This window comes from Pan troglodytes, chromosome 3, assembly GCF_028858775.2.
Source record: "Pan troglodytes isolate AG18354 chromosome 3, NHGRI_mPanTro3-v2.0_pri, whole genome shotgun sequence".
Lineage (NCBI taxonomy): Eukaryota > Metazoa > Chordata > Mammalia > Primates > Hominidae > Pan > Pan troglodytes.
The window spans coordinates 111369241-111392380 of NC_072401.2; the positions used below are offsets into that span (position 1 = coordinate 111369241).

At 39.4% G+C, this 23140-nt stretch overlaps 1 protein-coding gene across 15 annotated transcripts in view; it reads left to right on the plus strand.

Moving 5' to 3' along the window:
* Positions 1-247: 247 nt before the first annotated feature.
* The window catches only part of EGF (epidermal growth factor), a 101296-nt gene continuing 78403 nt past the window's right edge, over positions 248-23140 (plus strand). For 11 of the 15 annotated variants that reach the window (XM_054683287.2, XM_054683289.2, XM_054683284.2 and 8 more), the window contains exon 1: positions 248-838. In XM_054683287.2, the coding sequence (XP_054539262.1) occupies positions 712-838 (127 nt within the window). In that variant the 5' untranslated portion in view covers positions 248-711. Of the gene's footprint in view, positions 839-3151; positions 3184-9812; positions 9952-22521; positions 22684-23140 lie in introns of those variants that run through there. The other 4 variants (XM_054683288.2, XM_054683291.2, XM_016952029.4 and 1 more) reach the window with 4 other exon arrangements.

Sequence of the window (23140 nt, forward strand, 5' to 3'; positions counted from 1 at the left end):
AACATAGCCAATATTTAGCAGTTCCCGCCATTCACCATGAGCACCTCCACAGCCCCCAACTCCTCTCTCCCAGTTCTGCCCAGGATATTTATGGTGAGTAGCGAGTTATCTCCTCTTTGGCAGCCATCCCTGCTTTCCTGTGTGGAGGAATTGCCCACATTCTCATTTGCAAACAGAGGCTCACTCAAGTGTCACTAAAGGAAAGGAGGTGGAGCCTGAAGAGCTTTAAAAAGCAAAGCTGAGTCATTCCACTTTTCAAAAAGAGAAACTGTGTTGGGAGAGGAATCGTATCTCCATATTTCTTCTTTCAGCACCAATCCAAGGGTTGTGGCTGGAACTTTCCATCAGTTCTTCCTTTCTTTTTCCTCTCTAAGCCTTTGCCTTGCTCTGTCACAGTGAAGTCAGCCAGAGCAGGGCTGTTAAACTCTGTGAAATTTGTCATAAGGGTGTCAGGTATTTCTTACTGGCTTCCAAAGAAACATAGATAAAGAAATCTTTCCTGTGGCTTCCCTTGGCAGGCTGCATTCAGAAGGTCTCTCAGTTGAAGAAAGAGCTTGGAGGACAACAGCACAACAGGAGAGTAAAAGATGCCCCAGGGCTGAGGCCTCCACTCAGGCAGCCGCATCTGGGGTCAATCATACTCACCTTGCCCGGGCCATGCTCCAGCAAAATCAAGCTGTTTTCTTTTGAAAGTTCAAACTCATCAAGATTATGCTGCTCACTCTTATCGTTCTGTTGCCAGTAGTTTCAAAATTTAGTTTTGTTAGTCTCTCAGCACCGCAGCACTGGAGCTGTCCTGAAGGTACTCTTGCAGGAAATGGGAATTCTACTTGTGTGGGTAAGTACTCCAATGAAAAGGAGCTCCAGGTCTCCGGGAAACTGCCCCCACATCCCTGTTGGTTCAATCTGGTATACTTGGGCATTTAAAAAAGTTTGTCTTTGGGTATGTATAGTTGCTTAATTTTTGTTTTCTGATGCATGTTTATTTTCTTACTGGCCATTAGAGCTAATCTGCTACCAACTATAAAAATTCATAACTCTCAAACTGTACTTCTGTGTATAAGTGAATGAATATGCCTCATTTTAAACTAGCAGAACATTTCATGGAAGCTTCAGCTTTTACTCTGACAAGAGGAGTAATTAACACCTGGCTAATTGGCTTGGAAATTAGGGAAACAGATGGTTGATTTTTTGTTTGTCTGTTTGAAACTCTTAAGCCACAAAGAAAAAAATCCTTCTTTCTGATAACTTGTAAGAATTCAGAAGTTCCTAAAAATTAGTGAAAAGTGGGAAGGGAACTGTGAACAAAGGTAATTGTGAAAATTAACCTAAATTTCAATTTCAACCTCCTTCACTTTCTCCCCACTCTTACTGTTTCTGAGGCTCTGACACAACTCCGGAGTTTTAGTAACAGGTGCATTGCAACTTTGAGAACTGCCAAATACGACAATGGGTAAATAAGCCACACTGTCCTCTCATATTAAATGGATTTTTCGCCAAGGGGAAATGGGAGCTTGACTGAATGCGAATTACAATCCTGCCAAAGGATATTGCCTGAAAAACATTCTCTCTCTAACTGTTAATTCATTTATTTAATCCTTGGGTGGGCCTCCAACCTGCTGCTTAGACACGGCAGCCGCCTCTGTTGATGAGAGGGTATGAGCTGCCCCGACATTCCATTTTTATCAGCTTGCCCTTTTGAGATGGCATCTGGCTTTTAAAAAGAGGTAGATTGAGGGGGAAAACACAGTACAGTTTCCAGAAGAGACACCTATGGAAGACAGTACACAATAGGCAATAGTTTGAATAAAGAGAGCAGAATGGAGCCAAACTGCCAAAGCTAGGCTGCTGTCCTGGCTCTCCCATTAAGGAAATTCCCGATGAGGAAATAAGGTGCTTTTGCTCAGAATCTCTGGACTCTGTTCTCAGGTAGCACCCCTTGTAACAGGTGAGCAGAACTCTAGGGTATTTGAAATAAAGACTTAATCCTAGTGATCTCTATGTTCCCAGCACCTAGGACATTCCTGCTTCCACAGTGTGTACTCAGCAAATTCTTGTGTATGAATGAGGCGTCTTTCTCTGATCTGCTAATGACATAGTCCTAGAGAATAGCAACAAAAAGAGGGTGACAAATGACAAAAATGGCCCCATGAACCTTAGACTCAGCTGTTGGAGACAGAAGTAAAACTTTTGTATACAGTTATGTCAAATGGACTGGACTCTCTTTGGGGCGGGAGAATTTTCCATGGAGTAGTTGGCAAATATCTAGAGTTGGGCACTGTCATTTGCATGGGATGTGAGGGGTGATGGTTGGGCCGATCTATCAGGCAGCCAGAAGCTAGGAAAGAAGAACCCAGGTTGCTGAAGCAGAACCCAAGAAATTACAAAAATGAGCTTTTATGGATGGCTCTAGGATCTCAGAATAGTCTGATTCCTGCTGGCAAGCAAGTCTATGCCTTGTTTTCCTTGCCACCTCTGGTGGCTCAGAAGTGCCTTCATTGAGGTAGGTTGTACCCAATAAACATGAAACCCAGGATAGAAACAATGAGTTGGGGAGACTGTGTCACAGAGTGGAAGGAACCACAGGTTTTAGAAACAAACAAGCCTCATTTCATATCCATGCTACCAACTTAATAGCTGAGTTACTTTAGAATATCTCTGGGAAATAATACCCTCGCCCACTGCTTTTAGGATTTTTTTGCGGGGAATCACATGAGATAACCTAGCATGTACCAAAGCATGGTGCTTAGCAGAGTATGCTCAATAAATGTCCTCTTGGGCTCCATGTCTTGGCTAAATCTCTGATCAAGTCATACGATGAGATGCCGTATTTGAACAGTGCAGTGACACGGCACAGATCCATGGAGTGTGGAATGTGTGGATGGCACTTTGGAACTCCCTGCCTCTCTGCTACCTCATTTCTTGCAAGTCACTGGTTTAAATCCTGTACTTTACACTCCTGGTCTCATGTTGGCTGATAACTGCCTGGGTCACCCTTTGTCACTGTGTGCATTTCAGAGGATAGTATTTCTTTCTCCTCTCTAAATAGATATGGTGCCATCATCTATTTTTCCCTCATTTAAATTCTACTTGCCTTATTTCTTGCCCTTGGCATTGAGACAGATCACCTCTGCAGCCACCTGACCCAGGAGGAAGAATGCTTTATGGTCTAACAGTATTCAGGTAAACTTATGCAAGATTGTTACTCATGTGACTGCTAGCCGGATAAACCAAGTGATAGCAACACAATTAGGTTTCTTTCTATTCCCCTCCCTCTCCCTCCTTTTAACTGAGTATTCTGTTAGCGTCTACCTTAGCTACAGCAGGTGAGGAGAGCAGGAAAGAAAACTGCTGGCAAGTGGTTTCTGAACCTTCAAGTCTATTTACCCTGGAGGACAAATAACAGTTGAAAAAGAAATTGTTCCTGTTTGGCTTCTGTACCTGCATTATTTATGTGAACTTTTTTGGTAATAAAGGGTAAGGAAGAAGTACAGCCTCCCAGCTGCGGGAGGGATCCTGGGGTGGCACTAAGTTATCACTTTTGGTGGTAAACAGTGAAATCAGTGATTTCAGTACCGGCTAAGGCGTGGTCAGCGTCCCAGTCATGTGCAAACCAGAGTAATTCTGAGACCAGAAGCTTGTCTGTTTTTTCAGCCAGGGTTATGCGATTTTTTTTTTTTTCTAACAGCAGTGAAACTATCCTCCTAATATTCAGTGGTGTTTGGTCATTGAGCTTAGTGGTAAAGAAGCATAAATTTTGGAGACAGATTGCTTGCCTGGATTCAAATCCCATTTCTGCTGCTTGTGAACTGTGTGTGTTATTTTCCTTACCCTAAAATGAAGATAATCGTACCCTCTTCCGAGGACTCTTGTCAGTATTGCGTTAATGTATTCATTTTCAATGCTGGCTGCACATTAGAATCACTAATGTCTGGGTGGCCACCCTGGGCAGTCTGGATCAGAGTCTCTTCTGGGAGTGGAATCTAGGCCTCGTTTTTTTTTAATGTGGTGATTCTAACCAACAGCCTGGGTTAGAACCACTGAGTTAATATATGTAAAGTGCACAAAACAGAGCTTGGCATACAATAAACACTCGATAAGCCTGAGATTCTATTAATGTTTTTGTTGTTTTAAAAATTATTTCTATGAATGTAATAGTATTTTCTAAATGTGGCTTGGTTTCGCCTATAATCATCGAACATTTTTTATACATGACAAAATGCCATAGTGAAAAACCCAATAATAGTTCTACAACATTAAAAATTATAGTCAAAATAATTTAAAAATACATAACTCATATTTTTGTAATCAGAAGAAATGTTTATTAAAAATACAAGAACATATCAACTTGATTTGAGTAAGTACCTTTGTGAAACTGTGGCTCTGGTGTTTGTCTTTTTCTTATACCAACTGATAAAAAATTTCATTCATTGCAAATTAACTCTGTTCGTCAGGTTTCTTACCGGTAATAATCTTATTTTAACAGCAGCAAAAACAAGCCACTTGAAATTGATAGCGATTATTTCAGTTTTTTGCATATTTTTGCCCATGTGTGGAACCCTTCCCTTGTGGATTTTTAAAGCTATTAAAAGCATATAAAAATGGTAAATTAGTTTTCTCAGTTAATTTACATTTTGGGGCTAATTTGAGCTTGTCAAAATATTTGACGTTCAATTTAGAAGTTGCTTGTGTTCAGGGTAGAGCAAGTAATTGATTGTTTCCATCAAAAGTAAACAGACTAATAATTTGGCTCAAGCAAATTAAAAACCTTACTTTATAATTTACAAATCTGCCTTTATGAAAATCCATTTCAAATTATTCCTTGGGTAGTATGGTTGGTTGGAGGTTTTTTAGCTTTTAGTTTTTGTCTTTTTTTTTTAATTTCAATTTTTACTTTACATTCAGGTGTACATGTGGAGGTTTGTTACAAGGGGATATTGTGTGATGGTGAGGTTTGGGCTTCTATTAATCCCATGTGATCAGTTGGTTTTTTATTTTTATTTTTAGTTTTTGAGACAGGTTTTGCTCTATCGCCCAGGCTGGAGTACAGTGGCACGATCTTGGCTCACTGCAACCTCTGCCTCCCAGGTTCAAGCAATTCTCCTGCCTCAGCCTCCTGAGTAGTTGGGATTACAGGCATATGCCACCACACCTGCTAATTTTTGTATTTTTAGTAGAGATGGGGTTTCATCATGTTGGCCAGGCTGGTCTTGAACTCCTGACCTCAAGTGATCAGCCCGCCTCAGCCTCCCAAAGTGCTGGGATTACAGGCATGAGCCACCACGACTGGCCTCAGTTGGTTTATTAAATCAGTAGTCTCCAGACTCCGTTCCATCAGTAAAATAATTAAAATGTAAGCATATGCTTTTTTTTTTTTTTTTTTTTTTTTTTTTTGAGACGGAGTCTCGCTCTGTCGCCCAGGCTGGAGTGCAGTGGCGCGATCTCGGCTCACTGCAAGCTCCGCCTCCCGGGTTCACGCCATTCTCCTGCCTCAGCCTCCCGAGTAGCTGGGACTACAGGCGCCCGCTACCACGCCCGGCTAATTTTTTGTATTTTTAGTAGAGACGGGGTTTCACCGTGTTAGCCAGGATGATCTCGATCTCCTGACCTCGTGATCCGCCCGCCTCGGCCTCCCAAAGTGCTGGGATTACAGGCGTGAGCCACCGCGCCCGGCCAAGCATATGCTTCTAATAAACACATTTACTTATCAATTACATACATGTAATATGTACACTGTACACATGAACATGTGTATGTAATGAACATTACACAACAAATAATATATCTAATATTTTCTTTCTACACAATAGCAAACCATCTTACATAGCCTCTGTGATATACACCCTCCTTGGAAGATAGTTTTAGAAAATAAGTGAAATGGTAGAATAAACGTTTACCTTTTCTTCACTATAAGCTCTGTTCCTTTCTCTTGATTGCTAGGTGTGGTGTTTTTTTTTTTTTTTTTATTTCAAGTAAAGGTGGGTTATTCATAGCAAATGACTTTTCTCAGAGTGTGTAATGGTAGAAACAGAAATGCATGTGGTTGTGCTGAGATTCTTCCGGAAGGAGTGGAAGGCCAGATGATGTTCCTGAGGGGGACCTGGAGTTTGAGAAATGCCCAAGTCCTGTGGCTTGCTGGGCTCAGCATCTATTTAAATTAAAGTGACCTGCACCTCTATCATATGTTCCAGGAAACCCAGTGTCTCTCTCCTCTGTCTTGGAAGATGCTGGAGGTGGGGGATGTGATGAGCAAGGCAAGGCTATGTGTCCCTTCTGGGCCTCCTACTGAATGATTCATCTACTGTGTGTCTCACTGCCCTCATGTAATGTCCCTTTCCCATACTTCACCACCTCACACCAGCCACCACCCTGTCTCACTTACTTCTTGAAAGAACGAGGAAATAATTGTTATGAGCTGTGAGGGGACAGACTTTACCTGAAGGTTTGCTGTTGGGAGGGTTGGGGCAAGGGCAGGGGCTGCTTACATCCCAGCACTTCCAACAACAAAGTAAAACATTTTTCATTCCTGTTCCTAAAAGTGACACAATGTCATCTGTGGAAGGGACTTGCCAGGCATCTCTTTTTCTTGGGCCTTAGTCTTCCACCACATGAGCGAAACCCTCTTTCTCCCACAGTGATACTGACCTGCACCTTGGCCGCTTTCCTGGGCCTCCTTAATCTACTTCAGACCATCCACATCCTTCTGCAGAACATTTTAGATTTCTTCTTCCTCCAATTTTGCTTTTCTGATCATATCCGAGACTTGCCTTTTTAAATGAAAAAAACTTCAAAAACTATTAAACAGTGCGCTGATGTGTTTTGCTAAACAAAAACAGTTGTGTACTCCTTTGAGAATTTCTGGCTCCTGGTTTCAAAGTAATCATTTTTCTTTTCCTTCTACAATGGGAGATGTTAATTTTGAGACAGAAGTGAAGATTCTTGTAGGCAGTCCCAGGTATTAGGAATGCATTCCTCTTCTCTCTGTCTCTCTCTCTCTCTCTCTCATCTCTCTGTCTCTCTCTCTGTCTATATCTCTCTCTGTCCTGTATTCTGAGTCTGGGAAGGGACTACAGCACTTCGGGGCTGGGGAGTGCCTTTATTTTGGCTTGATGGACATAAGTCATAAGTAAGGCAGGGCACTGACTTGAAAAGAGACTTTAACAGGTCTGGTCATGGCCAGTGATTGTGAGTTATACTACAGGTTGTCCTCCTCCCTTATCCGCAATCCTTAAAGAGGACTTTAGTAAAAGTTAGACATTGATCTCACTTGTGCTCAGGTGAAATGGTACATGAGTGACAGGTAGGGGGGAACTACTTCCAGGAGCACTGTGGCCTCACATTGGTGTGGCCAGAGATCAAGGAGATCAGAGGAGAGCTCTTGATGGGGTGAGGATGAGAGAGGTAGGCCCCGGAATCTCTCAGAAAGGTCTAGGATGGAAGGATTTTGAAGGAGGCTAATTTCCAGCAATTTGCTTGTGGTGGCATGGTCCAAAAAATTTCACTATAAAAAAGAAATGTGCCCTTATTTAGTAGTTACTGACTGGATAGGTCAAGTGTAAACGATACACACCTGTAAATAGAGAAGTATGCTCAGAATATTCCCTAGTCAGTCAGTGGTCTGCTATTGGGAGCATCAAATAGTTTGGCTTGTGAATCAGTACAATGTCTTTTATTTTTGTCATTGATGCATAGGTTTCATTTAACAAATTCATATAGATGAATTTATAAGTTTTTTTTTAATCCATACAGAGTTAAAAAGCCAAACATTGAACCTCAGATGAAAGGTAACAAAGATTTCTTACCTGGAAAATAAGTCTTCTAAAATCTGTTCGAAGTCCTTAAACTTTTTGTCACTTTGATTACAATAGAGGAAACTAGGAGAACCCAGCAACTTTCCAATGTAAATTGCCTGATCTAAGCTATTTTAGCAATTATTGTACAGAAGTAGTTTTTATAAACTTATTGCAAACAAAACAATTAAAGACTCAATAACTATCCTCAATAGCTGGAAATGACTGCATTGGAGAGCGTTTTCAAAATAGTCAGTTTTTAAGAAAGAAATCACTTTATCTCATTGGTGTGGCCAGAGGTCGAGGAGAACAGGGGAGAGCACTTGATGGGGCGAGGAGAAGAGAGGCAGGCCCTGGAATCTCTCAGAAAGGTCTAGGTCAGTTTTAAAGAAAGAAATCACGTTCTTTTAAAGGATTCCTAAATCTTTTTCAAGAAATTTTAAATTCCAGGAAGCAGTTTAGTGCTTAGTTTAATTATTACTCCAAATTTGGGCCATCCTAGAGCTAGTAAACAAAATATTAGTCTTATTATGTTATAGTTTCTCATGTGAGAATTAGAATTAACTTTAAGAAGAACCAGAAACAACAACAGCAACTACAGAGATCCTGACCATTGGAATGTAATTGTCCCCGTTGTCTATTTACTTCTTGCCTACAGGCCAGTGCTTTCCTCCAGAATGCTAATATTGTTCACCATGAAGGAAGTATTGCCTAGATATTAGGTGAACTAAGAACTAGATTCACTTTGTAGAGATTCTTTATTACCACTGAGGTGGCTGTGCACACGGCCATCCCAGGCCCTTCCCAGCTGTCCTGTTTGCTGGGGCTCGTGACAAGATGACTGAGAGTCAGGTCTGGAAGGATGAATACTATTATTGCCAGGTGTAGAAGAAGAAAAAATTTCACTGAACAGAAGGGATCTTTACGCTTCTTGAAAGATCTTATTATCTCTGAAAATGTTTTACTCTCTTGTTTTATATGGCCAAAGTTAATAACTTCCAAAGGCAGTTGTGGAATAATGCTTGTCAATATGTCTTTCTTTAGGAGATGTTCTATTTCTTAACAGTATCTTCCAGAGCTTTCTTCTCAATTCTGGGAATTAGCAAATGTATAGAAACTTCAGTTGTTTTAGCCAAATACAAGGCAGAAACTTCTACTCTCATCACCTGTTGACCTCCTTGCTAAGTCTGGAATCTGAATTGGTGTGAGCATCTGTTTTTTTTTTTTTTTTATTCTGACTTGATTTTCTGATTCTCCCAAGTTGACCAAACATACTAATGCCTCTCAGTGTCTGGGTTTCCCAAGTATTTCCCAGGACATTCAGTACACTGGAATTTGTGTGTGTGTGTGAAGGTATTTGAGAGCCAGCCAACTGCTGTGACAGTGATTCATGGTAGGCACTAATTTATTTGCAAAGCTTCTTCCCAGTGATGTAAGAGTCCTTTTGGAGAAAAGCACTGCCTCCTTCCTCCATTCAGACTAACTTCCCAGGGTGCTATGGTCCAACTTTGTGTGCAGTAAGGGAATTACATCCATGAGGTGGTTCTTTCTGTGGGTAGGTGGTTGCTAGGATACAGATAGTCGCAACAGCATCACGGCAGCTGCCTTGTTCTTCAGCACGTGGTGTATCAGTTGAGAAATAGTGCTTTATTTCATTCACTCCAACACTTTTCTGGTTAAAATTTTAAAAGCTTGAAGGAGGATCTTTCTTTTTCACACACACCATTCTTGTATAAACAGGTCAAAAACAGATTAGTCAAACTGAACATTGTCATAATACATGCCGGTTGACACCAATCCTCTGCTCTTCCAGCCCAGGCCTTCCCTTACGAGGTTTAAAAACATGCCAAAGTGTTGAAGCTACCAAGGGTCTTCTGGTGTTTTTCTCCCTTCCTCTGAAGTGCATAATTATTCTGTTTACTGGAAGATTTTCAACACAAAGGAAATTAACTTCTCCTTGGTGTGCAGGGAAATTGCAAAGGTTATTGTCATTAATGTTAATTTACCCACTATATCTTTTAGATTCAAGCAACATTGTTTAGAATGGTCAATGCTCTAAGTGGATCAAAAGGCTTATTATTTTTTGGAAGACAAATTTGAAAAACCTACTGGAACTTTTATCTCTCCTGGTTATTCTAATGAATCATGGCAAAGATTTCATGTAAGTGGGAAAAAATGAGGTATTTGAAGAAAAATGTTCATCTAGGATTTCAATCCATTAAAAAGCACACAATCATGGACACCTACCTACAAGAGGATAAGTGACTGTCTTTCAATACTGACATGTTGTCTTCTGAGACAGGAGCTAATAGAAATACATAGCGCATGACATCCTCTTTAACATGAGCTATGTTGACACATATGAAGTTACCGGGTTTATTACTTCCAAGAGAGGCAGTGCCATTTTCAAACAAAGGATACATTTTAAGCAGAGTGAATTCTGGTTGGTTCTTTATACAGTGGGTTGATCTTGTCACACAGGCAAAAATGGAGCAGTTTTGGGCAGATGGTTCTAGTGTTACGCTTGCTTGTTGCCTTACTTTGCAAGAAGAAGTTCTCTCATCTTTGGTCAACGCCCTATGTCTGGCATGTCATGTTAGGCCTCAGCTTTTGAAATTGATAGGGTCTAATTCTGGAGCTGATACAAGCTGTTAATACCTACCTCTTAGATTGCTATGAGTACTAAATGGATTAATTCTTGTAAAGTGCTTAGAATCTTAGCTGACGCAGTGAGTTATCAGCAAATATTGGCTATTACTCCCTACCAAAAACCATAAATGAGACATATTAGAAACATTTTTGCCTTCTATAATTTTTATAATACCTGTTTCTTCAAATTTTCAACAATGCTTAGAGAAGTCAGTTTCCTGGGATGAGCTAAGTCCTAAAAACCATCTTAACCAGCAGGTTCTTTGTGATTTTTAAAAAATTATCCTTTTTATTATCCTAACATGTGACAAAACTCCCCATTAATTATTTTTTTAAATAGTTAATCTTGCTATTTGTTACATATGTCTTCAAGAGAATTATATAAAATATTTTTTCTGTATATTTATATAGCTGTACCTATAGGTATATATGTATATAGGTAGGGCCCAGAACTTAATGACCCGTGTAGGATTAATGAGAACAGTGAAACTCGGCTCAGGAAATAGCAATACGCCGACACTTCTTAATTTTACCTCATTTTTATCTATTTGTCCAGAACACTCAGGATATAGTATCTATAGGCAAATATTTATGTGTTTATCCTTGCGATTTGAGAAACTAAATTTAAAGCTGGTTAAAAAAGAGAGAAGATAATTGTATTCAGTATAAATGAGACTTACACCAAATTTTGTACCTCCAATAAATTTGTTATAGATTTAATCAGTAGATTAATTTTTAGAATTCCTTTAGAAAGTTGAGTGTTTAGTGTCACTTAGGGGGAAGTTATTTAAGTTATTGTTTTACTTCATTTAGTAGGACTCATGATGACATATTTTTAAATTATTTTTATTATTTTTTGAGACAGGGTCTCGCTCTTGTCACCCAGGCTGGAGGGCAATGGTGCAGTCAAGGCACACTGCAGCCTTGACTTCCTGAGCTCAGGTGATGCTTCCACATCAGCTCCCTAAGTAGCTGGAACTACAGGTGTACGCCAGCACACCCAACTAGTTTCTGTATTTTTAGTAGAGACAGGATTTCGCCATGTTGCCCAGGCTGGTCTTGAACTCCTGGGCCCAAGAGAGCCACCCACCTTGGCCTCCCAAAGTGCTGGGATTATAGGTGTGAGCCACCACGCCTGGCCTATGACACATTATTGATTTCATATTTGAAGTTCCAAGAAACAAAGAAGGAAACAATTCACAGAAAGTAGAGGTTAAGGTGAATAATATTTATGTAGGAATTTACTACAAGTTTAAGCCTCCTTGCCAAAGTGCCACAAAAAAGAAAGTTATTGAATTTTTTAGTGCATATAGAATATGAATTAAATTGATAAATGTCAGATTACAAAGGACCTTCAAGATCATTTAGCCCAACTGCTTCTTATTATGGATGAGAGGCTGAGATCCAGACAGATGAAGTAGCTTCTCAGGTCCTATGAGAATATAGCTCAGGACCCTAGACTCTTATTCTGTGAAATTTACAATGCACATGACACCTCCCAAGACTGATTGTTGAAAGTCCATCAATGTAATGATTTTATTAGTTCTTTCTACCAAAAAAAATTAATAGTTTTAAGTCGGTTTAGGAAAACTTTCTTAATATATCTAGTTCTCTATGTTGAAAGCACTTTGAAAGTAGGATTGAATAAATGAAATTTCCTTTTATATAAATTACATCCATGAATTAACTCAAATCAAGTCAGCAAGTATTTATTGGATGCTAGGTGCTTGGGCTGACAGTGGAGACATCACTGATCCACATACACAGGGATCCCTGACAGGGCAATGGGGCTCCAGAGCTCGTCAGCAGTTTACTTGATGACTTACGGATCCTCTTATTTGGTTTTATCAAAACTAACCCTTACAAAATTCAACAAGTGGCTCAGACGCCTTCCTACAAAGAAACTAAAGATTGCAGACAACACTAATATTGCAAACCTAAGAGAATAATGAGGAAAGGGCAGGCTTGACACCTTTCTTATTCCTAGGATGAGCTTTTTGTTGGCTATGTAAGAGCTGAAAGCAACGTAAATCTCCATAGATCTGACCAAAAAAAGTTAAAAAGAGAAATTAACAAGAAGACAGCCTGAAAAATGGATTTACAATTGTTATTATTAGCGACAAACCTCACAAAAACTGTAAAGTGTACCTGGGAAGATGTTAGCTAGTGGTAACATGAAGCCATCAGGACAAGCAAGATATTTGTAAATGAGTATCCAGGATCTGAAAATGATTTTTTATAATTTTTACAGTTGTGTTCAGAGTTATGATAGTTAAGAAGACTCTATTTACTAAGCTTAATGAAAAAAGTCAGAAGCCTCTCTTGAGGTTTCTTACATTACGGCAAAAGAGGAAAAGCCTGATATTATTGGTGAAACACTTGTTCTTCCTGCTTCCTGTGGTGGTAAAATATTGCTAAAATAATACATGAAAAACCACATGACAACAAATTAAAATGTGTTCCTTTGTAAACAAATACTGCTGAAAACTGTACAGAAAGAATCAATGAAAATGTGATGAAGTAAGTACTAAGCAATTATACTGTTGAATGGAAGTAAAGGTGTTTCTAATATATCACAGCGTATGGTTATTTTCCAGAAAGTAATAGCCAACATTTACTGGGAACTCAATATGTGTCAGACAAGATTCTAAGCACTTTACATGAATTACTTTACTTATTCTTTTTAACAATCTCTGAGGTAAGTATTACTATTATTCCCATTTTATTTTTGCAGATGAAGAAACCAAGACACGGAGAGGTTAAGTCATGTGTTGAAGGCCACACTGCCAATAGTATTGGAGCCAATAAAGAGTCAACATGAGTACTCTGTCTCCAGTGCCAGTAATCTTAGCCACTATCATAATTACCTCAACAATGAAATGCTCAGAGAACTGTAATTCTTTTCTATGAGAGAGTAAGGGAAAATTGCAACAGAAAAGAAATTTTCTCAGTGAAAGTTCTCAGAAGTCAGAAATGACTTTTTTATATATCAAAAAATGTTCCATGAAAAAAATAGTATAAGTGTATTCAGCAGTGGTACACCCACTGCATTTACTAGGACATCAACCAAAAAGCATTCTTGGTGAGATCACAGAGAACACCACAGCCTTCACAGCAAGACGTGTAGCAAAGAAGTTGAAACTGGAATTGCATCAAGCATTATGGAACATCATTGATGTAGTTATTCCTATAAAACAAGACTAGTCTCTTTATAATACTTTGTATTGGATGGGGAGTAATCATAAAAATCTTTGTCTTACATACTTTCCACAAAGTATCTTGAAGCAAAGCACTTACTAGAACAGTCAAATGTCAGATGTCACAAAACGTCAAATGTCACAAGCAGGAGGACTGCCTGAGGCCAGAGTTTGTGACCAGCCTAGGCAACATAGGAGACCCTATCTCTACAAATAAGTTAAAAACTTAGCTGGGCATGGTGGTATGTGACTGTAGTCTTGGCTTTTCGGAAGGCTGAGGTGGGAGGATCTCTTGAGCCCAGGAGTTCAAGGCTGCAGTGAGCTAGGATTGTGCTACTGCACTCCAGCCTGGGCAACAGAGTGAGACGCTGTCTTTTTTTTTTTTTTTTTTGAGATGGAGTCTCGCTCTGTCGCCCAAGCTGGAGTGCAGTGGCGCGATCTCGTTTCACTGCAAGCTCCGCCTCTCGGGTTCACGCCATTCTCCTGCCTCAGCCTCCCGAGTAGCTGGGACTACAGGCGCCCGCCACCACACCCGGCTAATTTTTTTTTGTATTTTTAGTAGAGACGGGGTTTCACCGAGTTAGCCAGGATGGTCTCGATCTCCTGACCTCGTGATCCGCCTGCCTCGGACTCCCAAAGTGTTGGGATTACAGGCGTGAGCCACTGCACCCAGCCGAGACACCGTCTTTAAAAGAAGAAAAAGAAAAGGACAAGTGTTTAACAATTTTTGGCTTTTTAAAAATTTTTGTGATTACAGATAGATGTCAGTAGTATGCTACCCAAAAAGTAACTAAAACAACAAAAATTTATCCAAGTTATAGGTGATGTTTTAACAAGTGAGAAAGTGACCACTAATTATAAGAAATTTGTGTAGGAAGAGAGCAGTTTGAAGATAGATGTTGGAGATGTTTCCATTGTTATGTGATTTTATTGTTGAATCAATGCCAATATGTCACCTGTTAAAAATTCTTGTGTCTGCACTTTTAAAACATTTACAAACAGCTTTCTAAGCTATTTTTAAAAATCTTCCAAATACAGAGTTTTTGTCTTTTTAAATCCACTTGTTAAAAACATAAAATGCAATACCTTCTGGTTAGTTTTCATTTACTATTTAAAATCTAGAAAGGTAGAAATTTGCTGGTCTAATTCAACAAAATTTGTGAATAATCGAGGGATGTAATTAAAAAGTAAATTTTGTGATTTTGTAAATACAGCCAATGATGCATTTATTTCATCTGATATAGACATAATTGTGAAAAATTATTTTTGTTTAAAAAAGCTATCAAAAACCAAATATCAAAACATGTTGATCTTTAAACTAGATTTTTTATCAAATTCAAGCTTTTCAGTAAATGCAAACTAATCAGAAGGTGTTATGTAATCTCAATTTTTAACATGCAGGGGGACTTTTGGGACTGTGGGATATTCCCAACTGGAGATGTCCACCAAAGACATGTCCAGGCCGGGCGCGGTGGCTCACGCCTGTAATCCTAGCACTTTGGGAGGCCGAGGCGGGCGGATCATGAGGTCAGGAGATTGAGACCATCCTGGCTAACACAGTGAAACCCTGTCTCTACTAAAAACACAAAAAATTAGCCGGGCATGGTGGCGGGCGCTTGTGGTCCCAGCTCTTCGGGATGCTGAGGCAGGAGAATGGCGCGAACCTGGGAGGCAGAGTTTGCAGTGAGCGGAGATTGTGCCACTGCACTCCAGCCTGGGCGAGAGAGAGAGACTCCGTCTCAAAAAAAAAAAAAAAAAAAAAGACATGTCCAAAAGTAGATGCAAAACTCAGTAGACAGATCAGATCAGGATAAGTGATTTCTGAATTTTGCCCTGTGTGTGTGTGTGTGTGTGTGTGTGTGTGTGTGTGTGTGTGAAACATTTGGAAAACTTTTCTAATGCTTTAATGTTGGTAAATTCATTTTAGTCTAGTAATGGTAGACTTTAAATAAAATTGAGCATAATTTGTGTTGAAAAGCTGAGGGGTGTTTAAACATTCTTACTTAAGATGAAGGACTACCTACAGCATAGGAACATTATAACGGTTCACTGTTCTGCAAAACTGAATTATTATGAGTTTTAAAATTTATAATGAGCTGTAGTATTGGATAAGGGATAGACACATAAATTAATAGAACAGAAGAGAAAGTTCAGAAACGGACTCACACAAGTACACTCATTTGATATTTAACAAAGATGTTAAAGCAATTTAATGGTGAAAGGCCAGTCTTTTTCAACAAAGGGTGTTGGACCAATTAGACATCTATAAGCAAAATAATAAACATCAATCAATACATGCAAGATATACATTAGTTTGATCAGGAAACGAGGGACAACTCAAAGAGTAGGGTAGGGTGGGGTTAGGTTCCAGGTCACAGAAAATTTTTCAAAGATTTTCTGATTGGCAATTAATTAAAAGACTTACCATCTAAGGACCTGGAATCAGTAGAAAGGAATGTCTGGGTTAAGATAAGGGGTTGTGGAGACCAAGGTTTTATTATGCAGATGAAACCTCCAGATAGCAGGCTTCAGAGCTCTTATAAGATCTAAAAAGGTGCCAGACTCTTAGTTAATTCTCTCCTGGGTCGGGGGAAAGACCTAGAAATGAATGGGGATTACCTGCAGAATGTAGATTTTCCCAACGAGAGACAGCTTTGCAGGACCATTTCAAAACATGTCAAAGAAATATATTTTGGGATAAAATATTTTGATTTCTTTCAGGGTCTGCTATTTGTCATGTGATGCTATACTAGAGTCAGTCTGGAATTTGGTTGTCCTATTGCTACAAAAAGTCTGTTTTGTCAATCTTAAGATCTTTCTTTTAATGTTAATGCTGGTCAGCTGTGCCTGAATTCCAACGGGAGGAGGGTGTAATAAGGCATGTCCCACCCTCACTTCCCATCATGGCCTGAACTAGTTTTTCAGGTTGACTTTGAAACGCCCTTGGCTGAGAGGAGGGGTCTATTCAGTTGGTTGGGAGGCTTAGAATTTTATTTTTTGTTTACAAATGCAATATATTATAGAAGTAGATATAAAATTATTCAGGTGATGTAATTATAGGAATCTATTTAAAGGGACCTGCTTTATAATTAATTATGGAAGATGGATGTAGGGAATCCAGCCTTATGGTGAATATGCCTGGAACAGTGTTTCCTGGTGTGGGTTCCTTGACACAACTGAACTAAAACACACTGAACAATTTCTAGTACATTCAGATAAGCAGTATAGCTTGGTCTTTAAAAGCTAGGATCTGTGATGAGAAAGGCATAGCTTTGTACCCCTACCCCGCTATTTATTGGCCTTGTGACTTGTGGCAAGTTAACTGCTTGAAACTTTCCTTTCTTCTTCTGTAAAATAGAGATGTTGAGAGCATTTACCTCCTAGTGTTCTCCAATTGAATGAAATAATGCATTCAATATGCTCCCCCAGAGATAACACACAATATGTTGACTGTAATTATTCTGATGAAATTCACCACCCACCCTGTTAGAGTGTTAGAGTGTGGAATAGCACATTAAAGACTGAGAAGTCCTGTTGAAAACAAAACAAAACAAGTTTCATGTTGCAGAACTTGCTAGTCTCAATTAATATCCTGAGGACCTGGAAAGTAAGCCTCTTCAGTTTACATGTAAATGTGGCTGGGGGTAGGTAGGGGCTGTTTTCTGCTCTGGATGACACATTTCTATCACTACTCTAGGCAATCTTCATTCACAATTTTGGTGAAGCAAAATGAGTTCCAGAGCATTTTTTTAATGGAATTAAGACTTAAATTCAAATCTCCTGGCTCTTCTTTCTGGGTGCATTATTTTTAAATCATCTGGCTTCTCTCTCTCACTTGACCTGAATTTTGACATAGATGAATAAACTGAGAAGAAATCTGTGAAAAGAAATTTGTGCTTGATATGGTTGGCTGTGTGTCCCCACTCAAATTCCATCTTGAATTGTAATCCCCAGGTGTTGAGGGAGAGACCTGGTAGGAAGTGATTGGATCAAGGGGGCGGTTTCCCCAGTGGTGTTCTCCTGACAGTGAGTGAGTTCTCACGAGATCTGATGGTTTTATAAGGGGCTTCACCGCTTTGCTGTCTCTTCTCGCTCCTGCCGCATGTGGAGAAGGTCCTTGCTTCCACTTTGCCTTCCGCCATGATTGTAATTTTCCTGAGGCCTCACCAGCTGTGTGGAGCTGTCAGTCAATTAAACCTCTTTCCTTTGTAAGTTACCCAGTCTTGGGTATTTCTTTATAGCAGTGTGAAAATGGACTAATACAGTGCTCTTTTAAGTACCGTAACTGAAGAGGAGATGAGATAGTTTTTTGGAGTGAATAAAACGTTCTGAACTTCATAAAACCCAAGCTGTCATTTAAGTCAGCCCCTGGGGAGTAGTAATAAATGACTTTTCTTAGGGGCTTTCTGTGGGAGCAGTGTGAGGAGGCCTCAGCCTTCCTTATGTAGGTCCATTAGTTTAGAGCCACATTCTTTTCTCGTGGTGTTACTGAAGTTTTTGAGGTCCAGAAGCTCCCTTTGCACTCTCTTCATCTTGTGAGCTTTCAGTCTGTCTCTAGATTTAGGGCAAGAAACCTGTGGTGGTGAGGGCAGGTGGCAATGTTCACCTGATAGACAGCTAGGATTTCTTGTTAATCTGGTTGTGGTTATCATTTATGTGTTAACTAGCTCTCATGAGTGTTTGCCCCCAAGGCCTGCAGAAGACAGGTAATGTCTCTTCTCACTTACCTGTGTGGGGCACTCCCTTTGACTCACAGAGGATGAAGGGGTGTGTGTTATAAAATGTTCTGTTTCTGCCTCCTACTTCAAGCAAAGCCTGCTTTTCATCACTGACCTCTGTGTTATGTAGTCATAGTTCTTTGTAGTCACTGATAAACATCTTCAATGTGCTCCAAACATTCTGAACTCCTTTCTAATTCCTGAAGATCCCCTACTAATCCCTAGGTTGAGAAGTCAGAGGTTCTAATTGATTTGCTGTTTGCTGCCTTAAGGTTTGTGTTCCCTAGAAATGATGTTTCATTTTGTATGTACTTCCCCCCCTTACTGAACTGCACCCAAAACAAATGTTGTAGGTTTTGACATGGGAAAGCTTTAGCTGTTCAAACATGCACACCTTGCTGACATTCAAATCCACAGACTGTACCACACATCAGTGTTTACAGAGTTCTTGACAGGTCTGAAAAAACATTACCATATTTATCATTTCCATTGGTAGAACAGAATAATGGCAAATGATATACATGTAGTCCTCCATAATTAATAAAATACTTTCACATCTGTAATTATTCACAAAGCCTAATTCTCAAAGTGTTTCATTTTCTTCAAAATTATATTTTATTACATTCTTACAAATATAGCCTGGGCTCTGGTTTACATAAAACGATGTTGACAGTGTAGGAAAAATAAACGGTGCTTTGAGGGAATGGAATTACAATTGGTTGCGCAAAGAAAATGAAGATTGTAATATCTTAACATGTGACAAGGCAGGGTGGAGTTGGAAGTGTACTAGATTGCGAGTGCACTAGATTGCAATTGCAGTACCTGGATTCTAATTCCAAGTCTACCACCTACTAGTGGTGGGACTTTGGGAAACATCATTGAATTTCCTCTTAATTAGATCCATGTTTTCCCGGTTCACCAAGACCTGAGAATCACCTGGAGTGCCTGGTCAAAAAAAAAAAAAAGAAAAAGAAAAAAGAAAAAAGCATAGCCCTCAGCCCAGCCCTGCTGGATTAACTGGAATCTCAAGAGTAGAGTAGGGATCTGCAAAAAATAGGAACATTCACTCACAGAGAGGCACCCTGGGTGATTATTTTAAACAAACAATTTTGGGAAACAATTTGAAAATGTCAAGAGTCTTCCTAGTTGCTAGGATCTGTATGCTATGATTAGCCCTTAGATGGGCAAAATCTGAAGATAAAATGTATTAATTATTTATACTTTGATTTTGTAGTTTTATAACTACTCTATTTTTTTGAAAAGTTACAGAAGTTAGTGCTATAATTTGTGCTTTATGAATTTACAAATTCTTGAGATTTCTCTTTTCCCTTTGACTTATTGGTTTATTGGTTCATGGTGTTATGTTGAGGATAAATGAGGTCAGGATGTAAAAACTCGTTATTATTATTGCTGTTAGTAAGATAACTACCATTGACTAGACCCATCTTTTATTAATTTGATATATCTGTTTCTATGGCTTTGTTCTATTAGTAAAAGCGCAAATAAACGAACAGAATTATTTCTTCATTAGTTTATTGATTTATTCAAAATTTTTGAGTTCCTATTATGTACAGAGGATTGTACTGTGTTATGTGGTAAGGAATATTAAAATGTTTAAAGAGCCTTTTCTTTCTCTTTTTTTTTTACATGAAAACCTCCCATTTAGTTATATATATATATATATATATATATATATATATTTTTTTTTTTTTTTTTTTTTTGAGTCGGAGTCTCGCTCTGTTGCCCAGGCTGGAGTGTAGTGGCATGATCTGGGCTCACTGCAAGCTCCGCCACCCGGGTTCACACCATTCTCCTGCCTCAGCCTCCCGAGTATCTGGGACTACAGGCGCTCGCCACCATGCCTGGCTAATTTTTTGTATTTTTAGTAGAGACAGGGTTTCACCGTGTTAGCCAGGAAGGTCTCGATCTCCTGACCTCGTGATCTGCCTGCCTGCCTCGGCCTCCCAAAGTGGTGGGATTACAGGCATGAGCCACCGCGCCCGGCCCAATATTTTTTAATAAATAAAATATTTTATTGATCTCGCCAATATGTCAATGCATTAGGAAATTAACAATATATATTGGATACATTTATTCAGCATAGACTATAGAGCATGCATGATACACATAGCAGAGAACTCTTAGAAATAAATCTAGATGTCCATGGTAATCTTTGCCCCACGAATTAGTAGCTATGAGTTTAAGGTGTCTCTTCCTAGTGCCTTCGTTTTCTCCATGATGAATTGCTGTATTAGAGACAAGTTATACCAATGTTCCAGTCCCTGGGTTCAAATCCAAGCAGTTGCTCAACCTATGTAGTGAAAACTTGTTTCTGGCAAAAAGCAATGGCAAATGATATACATGTAGTCCTCCACAATTAATAAAATACTTTCACATCTATAATTTCATTTTTTTCCCATAATAATCCTCTGATACAGGCAGGGGAGATCCTGTGAGATGTCCAGAGAAGCGAAGCTGGTGGGGTCAGGACTGGAAACCAGGCCTCTGGCTTTCTGTCTAGTGCCCTTTCCCTTTTTCCCAAGATGCCTACGTGATTCTACAACTGCAATGGAGCATGGGCCCTCACTATGTGTCTGCATAGCGGGGCTTGTATTGTAGCAAAGATCTGGGAATAATAATTTGAGTGAATTCTCTTAGACATTTATGCTGGCACCTATTTCAAACTCTCATAATCTTACAGTTCTCCCAGCCTCTTGTAGCATTTCTTTTTTTTCTTTTTTTTTTTTTATACTTTAAGTTCTACAGTACATGTGCACAACGTGCAGGTTTGTTACATAGGTATATATGTGCCATGTTAGTTTGCTGCACCCATCAACTCGTCACTTACATTAGGTATTTCTCCCAACGCTATCCCTCCACCAGCCCCCCACCTCCCAACAGGCCCCGGTGTGTGATGTTCCCCTCCCTGTGTCCATGTGTTCTCATTGTTCAACACCCACTTATGAGTGAGAACATGCGGTGTTTGGTTTTCTGTCCTTGTGATAGTTTGCTGAGAATGATGGTTTCCAGCTTCAACCATGTCCCTGCAAAGGACATGAACTCATCCTTTTTTATGGCAGCATAGTATTCCATGGTGTATATGTGCCACATTTTCTTTATCCAGTCTATTATCAATAGACATTTGGGTTGGTTCCAAGTCTTTGCTATTGTGAATAGTGCCACAATAAACATATGTGTGCATGTGTCTGTATAGTAGCATGATTTGTAATCCTTTGGGTATATATCCAGTAATGGGATTGCTGGATCAAATGGTATTTCTAGTTCTAGATCCTTGAGGAATTGCCACACTGTCTTCCACAATGGTTGAACTAATTTACACTCCCACCAACAGTGTAAAAGTGTTCCTATTTCTCCACATCCTCTCAAACATCTGTTGTTTCCTGACTTTTTAATGATCGCCATTCTAACTGGCATAAGATGGTATCTCACTGTGGTTTTGATTTGCATTTCTCTGATGACCAGTGATGATGAGCATTTTTTCATGTGTCTGTTGGCTTGTGATTTTTGCACATTGATTTTGTATCCTGAGAGTTTGCTGAAGTTGCCTATCAGCTTAAGGAGATTTTGGGCTAAGACGATGGGGTTTTCTAAATATACAGTCATGTCATCTGCAAACAGAGACAATTTGACGTCCCTTTTTCCTAAATGAATACCCTTTATTTCTTCCTCTTGCCTGATTGCCCTGGCCAGAACTTCCAATACTATGTTGAATAGGAGTGGTGAGAGAGGGCATCCTTGTCTTATACCAGTGTTCAAAGGGAATGCTTCCTGTTTTCGCCCATTCAGTATGATATTGATTGTGGGTTTGTCATAAGTAGCTTTTATTATTTTGAGATACGTTCCATCAATACCAAGAGTTTTTAGCATGTAAGGGTGTTGAATTTTATCGAAGGCCTTTTCTGCATCTATTGAGATAATCATGTGGTTTTTGTCGTTGGTTCTGTTTATGTGATGGATTATGTTTATTGATTTGCGTATGTTGAACCAGTCTTGCATCCCAGGGGTGAAGCCAACTCGGTCGTGGTGGATAAGCTTTTTGATGTGTTGCTGGATCCGGTTTGCCAGTGTTTTATTGAGGATTTTCATGTCAATGTTCATCAGGGATATTGGCCTAAAATTCTCTTTTTTTTGTTGTGTCTCTGCCAGGCTTTGATATCAGGATGATGCTGGCCTCATAAAATGAGTTAGGGAAGATTCTCTCTTTTTCTGTTGATTGGAATAGTTTCAGAAGGAATGATACCAGCTCCTCTTTGTACCTCTGGTAGAATTCGACTGTGAATCCGTCTGGTCCTGGAATTTTTATGGTTGGTAAGCTATTAATTATTGCCTCAATTTCAGAGCCTGTTATTGGTCTATTCAGAGATTCAACTTCTTCCTGGTTTAGTCTTGGGAGGGGGTATGTGTCCAGGAATTTATCCATTTCTTCCAGATTTTGTAGTTTATTTGCATAGAGGTGTTTATAGTATTCTCTAACGGTAGTTTGTATTTCTGTGGGATCGGTGGTGATATCCCCTTTATTATTTTTTATTGTGTCTATTTGATTCTTCTCTCTTTTCTTCCTTATTAGTCTGGCTAGCAGTCTATTTTGTTAATCTTTTCAAAAAAACGAGTTCCTGGATTCATTAATTTTTTGAAGAGTTTTTCATATCTCTATCTCCTTCAGTTCTGCTCTGATCTTAGTTATTTCTTGTCTTCTAACTTTTGAATTTGTTTGCTCTTGCTTCACTAGTTCTTTTAATTGTGATGTTAAGGTGTCGATTTTGGA